We start from the raw sequence: 15743 nt of genomic DNA on the forward strand, positions 1-15743 counted from the left end.
TTTAATTCCGACGGCCAAGGGAACTTTGTCAGGATGCATAGTACCATGAAATAACTGACCTTTAAAAATAAAAAATGTGCCTGCCTCTATGGGAATTTAACATAGGAGGTGTATTTATGCCCCCTGTATTTTACGGAAGAACATTTATACATTTACAATACTTATTCATTCACAAAGAAAATTGGTGTCCTTAGACACTGGATTTGGATTTTAATTATGGCCTTTGGATCAATCTCAAAAAGTGTTTTTCCATTCCTCTTTTTAATCAGCTTGAGCATGGGTATGTAAACTTCCTCTAACCACTGTAGCTGTGTGTACGTGCGCGCGTACCCTCGGTGCTCCAGTGTTTTGATGTTGAAGCCCAGCGTCGGGGAGATGGTGCTGACGTCTTCTCCATTAAACTTCTTCAGGATGGTCGTCTTCCCAGCGTTGTCCAGACCTCTGCACGAGCCAGGTTAAAGACAAAACTCTCACACATACCTCATTGTGAAATAATTACCTGTTTCTAATTCACCCAGAGTTTGCAGAGTTACCAGAATATGTTCAGCTAGCTAGCAGGTTAGCATCATGAAGCTCACAATGCGCAAAGAAAATTTCACAAGAACACCAGCTTATGTTTAGTTTTTTTATCTAACCGAACACGGATATAAGTCGCAGCTAAATGGTTTTATGTTATTGACACAGACATAGTTAAAATCATGGTTAAAATGCCGTTGCTAACGTGACATGCTTTGTTGTTTCCAGCTAAGCTAACTTTAGTAAGTCTTTACAAGTAGGATACAACATTAGCAGCCTCATCTCCCGTTCCTTTTGCTTCATCTTCTTTAAAATCGTCAGCAAACCCATCGCGACGGTGTTAATCTCAACTGCATTTATAATGCATAGGCTACTTTTACTGGTTTGATATTGTTGTATGAAAGATATTTAGCATTCATAAACAGCAATGGGAACCAGGAAGACGGTGTAATGCTAGAGCCCATCCCACGCGGGCGACGCAGCCACCAATTGGACTGTTGGTAAAGCGCGAACGTTGATTGGTTGTTGCAGACGATCGATGCTGGTTGATTGGTCAGTGAGTCATTTTAAGGCGTGACCATGCTGTACAGGCGTTTGGCGCCCCTGTGTGTCTCTTGTGGGAATTACGTATTTTACTGAAGGAACGTTCTCCCGATAGACTGTTAATATTAATAATAAACATACAGTCTATGGTTCTGCCTGTCTTTGTTAAAATTGGTTTACAAAATAATACAGTGTTTCCAAAAATAAAAACTATTTCTATTTTCACTATAGTTTAAACTATACTATATATTCAGACTATAGTGATATTAAACATGGCTATTTTGTATCTACTGCACATATCTGTACTAACGGTATTCCTTATAAATATTAGGTTTATTTTATTTTATTTCTTTAGCGTCGTATAGTATTTCCTATTTAATTCATCATCTGTTTATACATTTCGGTGTATGTAGCAGGATGACGGGGGACACACTATATCTACATTATATTGTGCAATCCTTTATACTATGATAATTAAACCTTAAATTTATGAATATGCAGAGAATACAATACATTGGACACTATTTTCAAGAGAAAACACGTACATTCGGTCAAGCAACGGGGAAAAGTTCCCTTCTGACTTTGGAAAAGTAAAAAGCATATCAACACAAGGCTTTTCCCGGAGCTTTTAACGGCCTCTGTCTGGGCAACCCCGCGAGGAGCAGTGGGGAGCTCCACAAAACTGAGTTCCAGGGTGTGAAATGACCAATGGAAAATATAACTGTCACACAAGAAGCTGCAACAACATTGCGTATTTATTTATTTTTTAAAGAAATTAAAACAATGTTTAGATGAACGAGTATTGATCTATTATAATTTCTGTAAAAAAAAAAAGAACACAAAACACATCCTGCAATCCAAAACCTTTCCTGGGTTTTCTCATTCATCGGTGTCCTCCTGAACATGTTTTGTTAAGAAGCGAGTTTGCCATTGGCATAGTGAAGATAAAAAAAGATCTCACTGTTGGATTTAAGTTACATCATATCCTGGAGAGAACCGGTAAACCCTGTTGGCTGCTGTCTGCAGGTTCGGCCATTCATTTCTCGGCAGAAGCACTTGAAAAGTCCCGTGCACGTGAAGGGGCTGCAGCCCTTATATGGTCTTCAGCCCTGAGCTGTTCCTGTCTTTCCCATTCATGTCTCATGATGCGTTTAAGTGCTATGTCAGTAATACAACGAAAACTATAAAGTATCAGTAGAATAGTCCCAGTAGAATAAAAACACCCCTATTAACTAGCGGGAGATCTGACAAAATATGCATAAAAATATAGAAAGAATAAGAGAAATGTACACCTAGAAGCAGTAGCCTGACCTGTAATTGCGGGGAAAATATATAGTTGTTCTGTTCATTCTGCTTCCTTTTGGTTCTCCTCTTCTTAAAATAAAATAAAAACTAAAAAAGCTACTGCTTATTTCCCTGGGTCAACTTTCAAACATTTCAGCTTGGAGCGCTTTTTGTGCCGTGACAGACTTGGACACTGAAACTTACACACTGCAAGTGAAGGCAACACAGACCCCCTCATCTCTTACCTCGCAATGGGTCAGTTTAAAAGAAAGAGAAACTGAAAGCAGCGCAGCATCATGTTGCATCACCGGCGGGCTGATTCCAAACCTCGTTCGCCTACAGCCGTCAGACACGCGGGCTGAGCACATTTACAGAAGCAACAAGTCATCAAGCACCACACATTCGTTTGCACGGAAATCTAGTACTGCCTGTTTCACGGCCCGTACTTTACCTTTGAACACGAGTCATTCAAGGTGTACCCCGAGGTGCAGAGGCGCGCCGGGTGCGCGTCGACGTCACAGTTTAAATGGCAGCGATTTCACCTGCGGACGCGCAGCACGGATGATCCGGGCTGCCGGTGGACACAGACAACCAACCGGCCAGCCGGTGTGCTGGGGGGGGGACAGATGTCTACGTTATTCATGGACACTGGGCATGAGTCCAACAGCTCTGGCTCGTGGTCTGCTAATTGGAGCAACACCGCTGGATCGGTAAGTACTCATAATCTATTAATCAATCAGTCAAGCAAGCAATCAATCAATCATTCAATCAGAATGCAAAAACAGACAATAACCACATCGTATCATCTCATTTTATATAGGGTAGCACTTTTATAGCACTTTTATAGCGTATAGCACTCTTTTTCAAAGTGCTATACAGATGAAGTTATTATCATAAAATCACTTTCACCAATCAAGACTAGGAGCATTGCCTTTGGGTGTCCTGCTGGTCGAGACACAGCTGGGGACATCCCACGTCTGTCTCCCCTTGTGTTTTGTCCCCCAACTGTCAAAAAGAGGCAAACATGCACCGGGAATACTTAGAAGCAGTCAATTATCTAAAAGTGTTTTTAAAAAGCTGTAAAGAAAAAAAGTTGCATTGTAATTCCAAGTATTTAAGACAAGAATCACTTTTACATAATTATATATGGCGCTGTTAGAATAGTTGGCACCGGTTGTATATTATGTCACATTAAACTGGCCTCCGTCAGTTTGTTCATCCTTGCTCTTACATGGCTAAAGGAAAAGTGTACATATCTACATCTCATTTCTTAAAAAAAAAAAAACTTAAAGTTTTCTTTACTGTAGCAAAGAATACACTTTACGTTGTTTTATCTGAGAGCAATGCACCTCCAAATTGACATCTGGCGCTTGTTCCTGTTAAATTTGAATTACTTAATGTATGTTGCTTGGATAAAAGGGACAAATGCCAAATCCATGTAATGCAATCTGGCTTTCAGAGCAGATGGCCTGATTTCCGATTAACATGTGTTCTAGACAAAATTAGTGCTTGTGGTTCAATTTTTGGTCCACTTGAGGCAAACACAGTGATTGATGAAATCGTTAGATGCACCTTTGGAAGCTTTGGACGTTTTATGCCCATGCCCTGCCCCTGAATTTGAGCCCGGGAACCAGACAAATCTGCCAGCTCATGTTTTATTTTTCCCTGGCAGAGAATAAAAAGATAATATGCATTTGCGATTTGGTCAAGGGCAATGTGAGCTACCTGACCAACTTCCTGCTATAAATTACAAGACCACATGTGATTTCATGTGATAGGTTTGTCTCATGACCTAAGGAACTACGGCGTCCTCTAAAACATCATGCAATATCAAAAAGCCTTTAATGTCCCCTCAGAAGAGATTCCTTAAATGGAAGTTGGGGATGCCCAACAGAGTGTTCTGCACTTGAAAACACACTCAGACTTATAATATACTGTAATTTAACCTTGACGAGCGTGGCTAACCGTCTCTTTTGCATTCATCTTTACAGGAGAGAGAAGGAGAGGGACAACAGACGGGAAACAGAGGAAGGAAAAGACAAGAGAAGAACAGAAACGCCGCGAGAAAGAGCCGGAGGAAACAAACCGAGAGAGCAGACGAGCTTCATGAGGTTTGAAACATTCGTTCCCTTATGTTTGCTCTCCCCTTGTTCCTTACACCATCACACAGTGACTTTCGGTCTCCTTTTCAGCCCCCCCCACACACACACACAGACTGTGTGACTAGTGGTGTGTGTCTTGTGTAATATGTCAACACATAGTCAAAGCGGTTTCTTGTAAATACTCTGCTTTAGGAGAAGGGCTTTCACTCCCTCTGGTTTGCCCTCCCCATTGGCCCTCCCTTTCCTTTCTGACACACACACACACACACCCTTTCCTGAGGTGCAAATTCCTCAGGTTGTGACACCCACCCCCCACACACACACACACACAGACACACATACACACACACACACTCACTATGGGCAGCGAGCCAACTTGCTGATTGGATGATGATTTTCATTTAATCTGGTTCAATGAAGCAAAAGATGTCCTGACTCAGAATCATCATAACGTGCACTGTTGAAAAGTATTTATGGAGATATTTATTTTGAAATCAGATTTAATTAGATCCAACAAGATCTACAGTCACTGAAAAAAGCAAACCCGTTGTTGAAGGTCAGAGCTCTGCATTTTCCGGTGGATACTGTAGTTTGGTTTTATATTGAAATGTTTGTGTCGTCATTATTAATAAGATTCCCCACAAATTCTCAGTATATTTTGTTTCTCGGGCGTAAGAGTAAAAATGAAGCTAAAAGAATATTTGGACATTTTGAGAAAAACACGTATTCTCTCTTGCAGAGTGTTGATGACACAACTGATAGCACTACTCTACGGATATGATAGCGGTATCGGTTATCATCATCATTCGCATGATTTATTACTTTCAGGCCATTATTACGTCACAATACATACACACCTATAAAATCTGTTATGACTGTTCATATGACTATATGAAATCCAAGCCTGTAGTTCAGTGTCCTGCACATAACCACATGGTTGAAGATATTTCTCTTTGACACTAATTACCTAGACAGTTGGCTGTTGTACAGTTTACCTGTTGGAACTGGTTGGAGAAGTATGATTTTACCGAATTTATGAATGGGTGTGTGTGTCTTTTATGTGGAAGGGGTGTCCATACTTTCACTTTCTCTCTCTCTCTCTCTTTCTCTCTTCTCTTTCAGTTCTGCTCCTACAGATTCATTTTTAAGATCTCTACCACAAACCAGTTTGACCCTATATAAAATACTGAGTCGGTGTCAGCAGTTCATGGTTTAAAGGGTCAGCACACGTGACAGACAGCTGCATAGCACTGCTACTTTGACTGTGACCTCTGTATATAGGAGACATGTAATCCTTCTGAAGGGAAGCGCCGTTCTTCTCAGTATTATTCAAGTCTGTACTCGCAGTACATTGATTTGGAAATTCCCACTTTATATTTATTTGTTTTATTAAAAAATTTAAAAGTTAGTTTTTCATTTAATGGTATCCTGGTCTGCCTTTGAGAAAATGAAAACTCAGATGGGCCATTCTGGAATCTGGCCCCTTATGACCTCATAAGGGTCAAGCACATACTAAGGAAAGCTCATTGTGGGACTGGCTCCAGTGGCTGTAATTCTGCACCATGGCTGAATTTTGGGAAAGAGACTTCAGATACAGTATTAGGGAACCACTAAGGTCTATATAAAAGAGACTTCAGATACAGTATTAGGGGACCACTAAGGTCTATATAAAAGAGACTTCAGATACAGTATTAGGGGACCACTAAGGTCTATATAAAAGAAACTTCAGATACGGTATTAGGGGACCACTAAGGTCTATATAAATAGACTTCAGATACAGTATTAGGAGACCACTAAGGTCTATATAAAAGAGACTTCAGATACAGTATTAGGGGACCACTAAGGTCTATATAAATAGACTTTAGATACAGTATTAGGGGACCACTAAGGTCTATATAAAAGAGACTTCAGATGCAGTATTAGGGACCACTAAGGTCTATATAAAAGAGACTTCAGATACTTCAGATACTTTTTGTCCCATTTTCATTTCCCATCAACATGGAGAAGTGGATCGGCTTGGTTTGTGCAAATGTTTTTTTATTGAAAATAACATGGTGGTATTAGAGACTGGACGTGCTGTGATGATAGCTCAGTTCACAACGACTAAATACCCAGATCACCTGGTCTTGTCAGTGCAACCATTTGGCAACTTCTAAAAAGGAAACTTTCCATCTAGAATCTTATCGCCGTCCAATTTAGTGTCTCGCGCTAGCCATCCACTCAAAACGTAACGTTACAACTCTTTGGTCGGCTTGCAAGCCCAAACGACCTGTTCGCGGCATGCCTGTTGTTGTGTTTCCGGTCTAGGTAGATCCGGTAGGGGTTGTGGTTTTTCTAACGTTACCAGTTGTTGCAACAACATGTGAGGAAAAAAAACTTCAAGGTTTTCTAGACCCAAAAAACCGTTAATCTTGCGATAAAAAACTCCAGGGCCCTGATCAAACAAATTTGTGCTGTGGCAGACTTTCCGATATCAGTAAATACGCTATCATTGTCCAAAGAATCAATATAACACCATATCTCAATAAAACCCCTACTGTGGAGGATAATGTTTTTTAGGCTACGTTGAAGCTTAATGAGATTAGCTGATTGATAAACTGGGAAAAAACAATTCTAGAAACTCCAAATAGGAAAACCTAACCAATTTTTTGACTCTTTATTTTACAAATGAAACTTACCCACTCTGCATTGGTCTGCATGGAATCACATGTTTTGCTCTCTCCACCCTCTGCTTTCATGCAGAACTTGCAATACTTGCAGTAGTGTCGCTTAAGAGCAATATTTCAGTTCTCCTTTGAGGTTCCGACGTTTTTTACAGCTTACAGAAGAGCATCACTAGTGTTGCTTAGCGGTGGTGTTTTATTACAGCAGGCCGGGTGTGATATTACAGTATGTGTGTGAGTGGGATGTCTTTTGATGTATGTCTGTAATCAGTTTTTATGGCTAATACGTTCCACTCTTAGGGATAATAAACATAGATCTGACCTAACCTCCCATTAACGTTTGTCCCTCTCTCTTTTTTCTACCTCCCTTATCTGTCGTACCCTGTATTCCTGTTTCCCTTCCCCCTCTTCTCTTAAGGAGCTCCAGTGTCTGGAGCGTTCAAATTCAGCCCTTAAGAAGGAGATTGCCGCATTGAAAAAAGACTTTCACCTTTATACGACGACTCTGGAGCGCCACAAGCCTTTTTGCCGCCGCAAAGAGTCCACTTCCAGCTCCAGCTCTACAACCTGCCTCTCGGTTTCCCCCAGGGCCAACGGTCAGGCCGGCCCCAACCCTCCTGCTATCCCTCCCCAGGCCTCAGGCTCCACTTTTGCTGCTGCCCCTACACACTCTACCTCCTCAACCCATAGCCTTGGCCTTCAAACCTGTGGCACACATCGCTCATCTTCAGCGGCTACTCCTCCAACAACCACGACATTAGCCTCACCCAGGGGCTCGTCTCATGAACTCTGCACTACCTCTAGCTCTGCAACGCCTCCTTACTCTGCATCCTTCTCTGCGGTCCCGGCTCCTAACTCTTTGTTTAGCCAAGATCCTCCTTCTCTCATCACGTCAAGGCAGACAAACATTCCGACTGTCTGCACCAGTGTTGTTTCAGACCCTGTACCCTCCACTTCTCTCACTGCTGCTGCTCAGCCTCAATCCGGACAAAGGATCATCAATGAAAGCTCCGCAATGTCATCAAATGCCGGTTTCTCTCTACGTCATTCGGGTGCACTGGACGCCTTTTTGATGACACAGGACACTTTTTTAATTGATTCATCTACTGTAGTGCCATCTTATTCCCATTTAGGGGCAGAAAACACAGGTCTGGTAGCGCAAGGTTGTTCCATGGATGTGCCCCAGCTTCATCCATGTCAGTTCAGCAGAATACCTGTGGATTCAAGTTCACCCACTATTCAAGATCCTGCTCTTCAGTCCCTCTCAGCGCCGCCTCCTGACTCTGCTTTTGCTTCAAAGCCAAGTTATAGCCAACAGGTCTCACTCAATCCTGCGCCTCTGCTTTCCCTGCTCACTGTCCCGAGTCCCCTTTATGTGCCTCAGACTACCTCCGGCATCTTTGATGGACCTCTCTCTCAACCTCCGTCCTTGCTGCCACAACTAGGGGATATCTCAAGAGATCTCTCCCTGTCTGAGCTCCTGGAGGTCAATGATTGGATACTAAATGCAACTGTTCACCAGTAGCACTACATTGCAAACAAAGACCAGCTTTCTTTTGCCAGAATGTTCCTTTTCAATATATATGTATTTTTAGTAGTTTAATCAAACTCTGTTGAGCAGCTACAGCAAGAAGACAGACAGATGTGTACATCTAACATCTGTATGGAAAAAAGAATAAGAAAAACGGCCAAAACGACTGTCGAAATGGTCAAACCCAATGCAGCACATGCAGAGCTATCTCAGCTTTTAGTCCCTAGGTTAGATCCTACATTTCCCACAATGCAACCTATAGCATATTTTTGGTCAGATGCTGGTAAATGTCTTTCAAGTTCTTTTCTTAAAATTGTTAAAGCTCCTCAAAGCGAGCGTTCCTCATTAATAACGGCAAAGAGCGCTGACCGTTACCAAACACCCAGCTAAAGTTTCAAGATTTGGAGTCAGATTTTTTTATTTTTTTTACTTCTTTCCTACCGCTGTTAAAATCTCCGACTTTGCTGGAGACCTGTGCATACCCACCACAGCACCACTCACCAAAACTCTGAACAGTAAATGAGCTTCTTGCGAGTCCATAGCTTACAAGCCCCTGTAAATCAAATGTAAACAAACCAAACTATGCAATGAAATCCAGCAGTTTTTCATCTTGAATAAATCCGATAGGTCCCTGTAATCCCTTCTCGAATCCAGAGATTAGATGCCAAAATATAAAATGACTCAACATTAATAGTTGACTTGTAATTTCAGAGAAGGGTGGGGTACTCACTTACTTTGAAAAATGCCATCTGTGGTTGGAGTCGCAGTGTGAAGCGCCAGAGTTAACCACACAGCCATGACCCAGCTGCTTGTTATGGCCATTATGATTTAATGCCACGAAACTTTCTTCTTCTTTTTAAAATACATAATCAAAACGCACAGACACTCCTCACACAGGCCTGTGTATTTTACCGCTAATTTAAAAGACACTCATTCCACTGATTTTGTTAATTTTTTTTGTTTTTTCTTAAAGTTACAATTATTTATTTTTCAACATTTCAGATGATGTATTAGATTGATGTCCTTTTTTCTTCACTTCATATAATAGTCTACACTATTTCTACTTAATGTAATTATGCTACTATATGAGCATTAGTAATTTATGTATTTTACCAGGCTTGGCTTGCAATGGTGGATCTCTCCAACTGTGGGGCCCCTCACCCTCAGTGCCCACTGAATGTGTGTCTGTTGGTTTGTGGTAATTTGATAAAAAGCTAATAATGGTCAAAAACCTTTTTGTAATTGGTGCTACATGACCAGAAAAAACAAACAAAGATTTGATATTCCCTTTCGCTCTAAAGAAAGCCTGCAACTACCAGCATGCACTGGTGGGTGACATAATTCGAACTCATCCAGCGTGTCAGTATTGACACAGAATAGGGGCCGGCTGGTACGCACAATCTTGTATAACAGTTAAACTGTTGGCTGAAATATGTTTCTGAAAAAATTTAAGGCAAGAAATAGGCAATAAAGTAAGGAAACATTGGTTTATAATCAATCTGTGCTGCCTAGTTTTACAATTGGCAGTTTATTTTGAGTTTGGCAGCTGCATCTCGAGATCTGCTTCTATACTCTTAGTGTCCGTATGCAGGAGTTCAGTCTAAAGCCACAGACCCTCTGGCCAGGAGCCAGTAAGAAGGGAGATCTGGCCACTGGTCAGATGGAGGGAGGTGTACCATAGTTAATTTACACCCATCCTACCAACAATATATTGATACAAAGGTAGTTGAATATTGGTAAAGTATCTCTTTAACTAAATAACCCCAGAGGGTTGATAGGAGCTCTCAGCTGATTTTTGCCCTGCGCCCCCTAGTGGTTAAATCCAGCCATGATTACATGGACAGTCAACTCAATCTGTAATGGCCCACCACTGTGGGTCTAAACCTATGATGATAATATTTGTTGTGTGATTAATAATTCCCTTATTGTGTGTATTTCAAGTGACTCAAATGAGAGAAATTCTTCTATTTGACTTCCTCCCCCTGTAACGGTCAGTAAGAGAACCATGGGGCTGCTCCAGTCTGCTGTATAGGAACAGCTGCCGGTAAGAAATTAGGAGTAGATTGTATTATTTTTTGAAGTTAGGTGAAACAAAGCTAAGCTTGAGCACATTGATTGTATTGAAATGACGATTTTAGTTTTTTAAATGATGATTTATCTCGATTACTCTGCTTTTATATAAACTTTTACTAATACTTGATTGATTCCCCAAAGGATCAATAAAGTATTTCTGATTGTGATATATCTGCAGGTATAGGATATATAGTGTGTGTGTGCTCCGCACAGATGTTTTTGATTAAGCCTTGTGAGGTGTATGACTTGTGATTATTTTGTATTTATCATGCATTAGAATAATATATTTATGCTGCAATAGTGGTTGCAATAGAAAAGTTAATTACAAATAAAAACATTTTAATATAACGTGTTATTTCACTTTTTATCAATTAACAATTCAGTCCTATACTGTATGTCAAACAGTATCCTCTATCTACAATTAAAGTGAAGCTGCGTAACTTTTGAAAGAACAAATAACCATTACTTTTCTTACAAATTAAGTTAAAGTTAAATTAATTAAGCAATAAAACCCCCTTGAATGTAAGCAACCTTTAGACCGATGTTGCTGTATGACTGACAGGACTTACTTTGTGGACCTGAGGATTCTTTTCTTTTCTACAAATGCAAGTGTTGCACTACATTTCAGCATTTTAACATAAATGTTATGTGGCCATGACATTGACATTCAACAAGAGTTGGTCAACGTTGTAGTAGATTGTACACTGCTGTAAATGGGACATCATTATTGCAGATTATGGCTTATGTATACACCATTTTGTCCATTTAAGTGGCTCTGCGATGCAACGTCAGCCACCTTGGTTCACACTCATTTTATTCATTTTTTTTTGTGTGTTTGTTGACAGCGACAACGCTCATTATTCAAATCAAATGCAAAGTTACTGTATATGAACCCGAGTTTCATTTGTTGTCCTTGGCCACTTTTAAAATGACAACCTGAAAACTAAAATACAATAAAATGAACACAGACCAACATTCAGACAGGCGCGATGCACAACAACAACAGGTAACAAACCCAACACATCAGACAGCAAGTGAGAAAACACGACGATCTGCAGGCAGTCAGCAACTGAATATGCACATAGGTGTTATCAATAAGTCAGTTATTCAGCTGACCAGTAAAAGGCCGATAAGAGAAGTAATGACGATGTATTCCAGATTTTAGATGTTGTTACAGAGAATGCTGACTGATCAAAAGCCCTTCTTCAACGGGGAATGGTACAATCCCCTCTTGGGGTGCCTCTAGTAACATTAGAGCAATATACAGTATGTCCTTAGTGGGGGCGGAGCAGTGTTCTGCAATATCTCATAGACCATACAAAGGTTACTGTATTTAATCAGATTATCCAAACTTAAAAGTCTGTGTGTATTTAAAATTTGCCATCTGTGATAACCGTTTCCGATCTAGAACTTTGAGAGTATGTTTTTTTAGAGTTCCAAGTGGCTTCCTTGTGGATTTGTTAGCCTGGGCCCAGCTGGTAAAACAAGATGTAAATTGCGAGATAATCACGGCATTCATAAATCTATCAGTTTTAAAGCTAAGTGATTGTCTGACAAATCTGAAGTCCAACTTTGTTACATATACTTTTAACGTGTGATTTGAAGGACAGATTGAAATATCTCAATAAACACCCATTGGATGGATTGTCATGAGATGTTGAGTGATCCCCTGACTTTTTTTTTTTTTTTTTTGTGCCACCATCAGTTTGGCATGTGCTTTTGAGTGAAAAAGTCTTCAGAACTGTAGGATGGTTTGCCATTACTGACCTTCCTCCTTCCCTCAGGAAGAATTGTAATAACTTTGGTGATCCTCTTCTCTTAATTTGTCTAATACTTTGGTTTATGACCAACAACTTTCAGAGCCGATGACATCTGCAGCCTCAGCTGTACTTTGTGTACTGTGCTAATTAGGAAATGGTAGCACACTAACATGCCAAACTAAGAGGCTCCAACGTGTTAGCATTATCATTGTGAGCATGTTAGCATTTTGCTCAAAGCACTGTAGCCTCACGGAGCCTCTTTTAGTATCCTTAATTATTAATTTAAACAAATGTGACCAGATTGAATGTAGACTGGAGAAGATGTTTGATAGATTATCTCCCAGTTGTAATAGAGTCGCCTACAATGCAATAGAGTTATGGAGACTAGAGAATGGCCAGAATCAACATCCAGCAAATGCAGATCAGCAGCGCTCCCAGCCACTTACCAGACTACCCCCCCCCCCCCCCCCCCCCCCCCCCCCCCCCCCCCCCCCCCCCCCCCCCCCCCCCCATAAGGTAACCGGCTGAGCTCATCTGCGACACAACAACATAGAGGAGGGGGAGGAGGTGGGATCCAGGAGAGAGAAGGGGAGCAGGCGCGTGGTATTACGCACGCCCCCGTAGTGAATATAAGGCCGGAGAGTTGTTTTATGGTGAGGAAAGCGGTAAGGAGGGTTCAGGTCTAGCAGCCCAAACCCAAACTCACCCACTGCCAGCAGAGGTGGGACTTTGCGAGGGAGACGAATGGATAATTGCGCTTTGGAGTGCGCGAGCGTGCGCGCATACGAGACAGAACAAGTGGCTTAGTGAACGCAAGAACAATGGAAGGGACTTGATCTTCGTAGCCAACTACAACCCCGCGTGCACGCGCAATCAAAGCACATACACGGGCGCGCGCTCACCTTAAAGAGGAAGCGAGAAAAATGGGGAAAGGGAGGAGAGGAATCGGGGGGGGAGTCAGACAGAAAGCGGTGCGCCGCTGGAGAATGGAAGCGAATATTTCCTAACCGGATGAGACCGCGGCCAGAGGTTTGGCAGATGTGATGCAGTGGCAGCAGAGGAGCGCAGAGCACTAATGACGCATCTGTTTAAAAGGAACCGGGTGTAAGAGGCGAAGCCAGGCCACATAAATAAATGCAAATAAATAAATAAATCCATCCTATAGCGTCATCCGCATTGAGGAGCCTCACTCCTCTCTCTCTCTCTCTCTCTCTCCTTGCACCACCTTTGGGCTAAGGAACCAGTGGCAAGACTGTCAGAGTGACATAAGTGAGCATCCGGTTACAGCTTTCAAAATAAAACCTTTGTGAATGCACCTTCCTCTTAATACAGTGAGGAAAATAAGTATTAACACCCTGCTATTTTGCAAGTTCTCCCACTTAGAAATCATGAAGGGGTCTGAAATTGTCATCGTAGGTGCATGTCAAAGCATGATGCTACCCCCCCATGCTTCACGGTAGGGATGGTGTTCTTGGGATGGTACTCATCATTCTTCTTCCTCCAAACACGGTTAGTGGAATTATGACCATAAAGTTCTATTTTGGTCTCATCTGACCACATGACTTTCTCCCATGACTCCTCTGGATCATCCAAATGGTCATTGGCAAACTTAAGATGGGCCTTGACATGGGCTGATTTCTCACCTTTCTTAGGATCATTGAGACCCCACGAGGTGAGATCTTGTATGGAGCCCCAGTCCGAGGGAGATTGACAGTCATGTTTAGCTTCTTCCATTTTCTAATGATTGCTCCAACAGTGGACCTTTCTTCACCAAGCTGCTCGGCAATTTCCCCGTAGCCCTTTCCAGCCTTGAGGAGGGGGACAATTTTGTCTCTACTGTCTTTGGACAGCTCTTTGGTCTTGGCCATGTTAGTAGTTGGATTCTTACTGATTGTATAGGGTGGACAGGTGTCCAGGTGTCCCGGGACATCTAATTTACGATAATAAATGGAGTGGAGGTGGACATTTTGAAGGCAGACTAACAGGTCTTTGAGGGTCAGAATTCTAGCTGATGGTGGCTGGTGTTCAAATACTTATTTGCAGCTGTATCATACATAAGAAAAGTAAAAAAATCATACATTGTGATTTCTGGATTTTCTTATGGGTTATGTCTCTCACAGTGGTCATGCACCTACGATGACAATTTCAGACCCCTCCATGATTTCTAAGTGGGAGAACGTGCAAAATAGCAGGGTGTTCAAATACTTATTTTCCTCACTGTATGTGTGGCACTGAGACCTTTACTGCGTGGCTTCTTGTTTTTTTAAAAGAACATGTTAAGCATGTAATATCCAGGTGTGTTAGTTCACCACTTATATGATTATATGATGAGATTATATACTAATAATCAGAGTGTTCTGATTTAAATGTTAGCAGGACTGGGGAGAAAATCATAACCAAAAAGTTCTCATGCCCAGGGTTGAAATAACTTTCGGGCTGTCTATACACCAAAAAATGGAGCATGTCATTCAATTTTGAGTTGGCAGTAAACAGTATTTTGTACGTCTGGGGAGAATACTGGGAAAAATAAGTGGACATCGTGAGCAATAGTGAGTATCTATATTCAAACATAACTGCTATGAAAGTATTTTATAATGAGTGTGCACAGACCTTAAAATTGAGAAATATTTGTGCAAATGAATGCAAATTCAATGTATGGAAAATGTAACAAATGGCCTCCTTGATCTTTCTCGGCTGGCTCTTGTCAGATGACTTTGACCCCTTCTTGGTCAATACTGAGGTCATTTGTTCAGGGTTCAGTACAATGTGCTGTATGTACCGTATGTGTATGGTTTGGTGAGATAATGAAGAGATCCTGCAACAAATAATTGGCTTGACCCACTTGGCCCAATGGTTCAGCTGTTTTGTTGAGTGAATGCTTGAATGTAATTAGAGGCAATTAGATGCCTACCTCGAGGAACTCCAATGCGATCTTTTGAGTTCTTAGAGATCAGCATTTTGATACATCTTGCTGTCTTTCGGTGCTGAAACGCTGACCTCTGGCATTTTTCAGATGAAAAAAGATTGCATTAGAGTTCTGAGTGTGAGACCTTCCTCTTCCTTTTTTTGATGTCTACCTGCAAGCCAGCGCCTCACTTCAAAAGATACATGTGTTTTCCTTCAGTTCTTAAGAAATCTTGTGATGTAAGGAAGCCTCACACTGCAGGCCTTGGTTTACCAACCTATCTGGGGATAGGCTACTTTAACCTTACAGTGCTTATTTACTGTTTTTTGCCTACGTTGTCCCTTTTTTAAATTCACGGTTCAAGTT

At 41.4% G+C, this 15743-nt stretch overlaps 2 protein-coding genes across 2 annotated transcripts in view; one reads left to right on the plus strand and one right to left on the minus strand.

Moving 5' to 3' along the window:
• arl2 (ADP-ribosylation factor-like 2) overlaps positions 1 to 1023 on the minus strand; it is a 2759-nt gene extending 1736 nt beyond the window's left edge. The window contains exons 1-2 of the mRNA XM_034856970.1: positions 782 to 1023; positions 331 to 441 (exon numbers count right to left, since the gene is read on the minus strand). Coding sequence (XP_034712861.1) covers positions 331 to 441; positions 782 to 846 — 176 coding nt within the window. The 5' untranslated portion in view covers positions 847 to 1023. The remainder of the gene's footprint in view (positions 1 to 330; positions 442 to 781) is intronic.
• Positions 1024 to 2381: 1358 nt separating this feature from the next.
• batf2 (basic leucine zipper ATF-like transcription factor 2) lies at positions 2382 to 11057 on the plus strand. Its single transcript, XM_034856971.1, has 3 exons — positions 2382 to 3053; positions 4335 to 4454; positions 7527 to 11057. Exons 1-3 carry the CDS (start codon positions 2970 to 2972, stop codon positions 8631 to 8633), a joined length of 1311 nt encoding a protein of 436 aa, XP_034712862.1. The 5' UTR covers positions 2382 to 2969; the 3' UTR covers positions 8634 to 11057.
• Positions 11058 to 15743: the final 4686 nt, after the last annotated feature.

The sequence above is a fragment of the Etheostoma cragini genome, chromosome 19 (genome assembly GCF_013103735.1).
Source record: "Etheostoma cragini isolate CJK2018 chromosome 19, CSU_Ecrag_1.0, whole genome shotgun sequence".
In the NCBI taxonomy this organism is placed as follows: Eukaryota; Metazoa; Chordata; class Actinopteri; order Perciformes; family Percidae; genus Etheostoma; species Etheostoma cragini.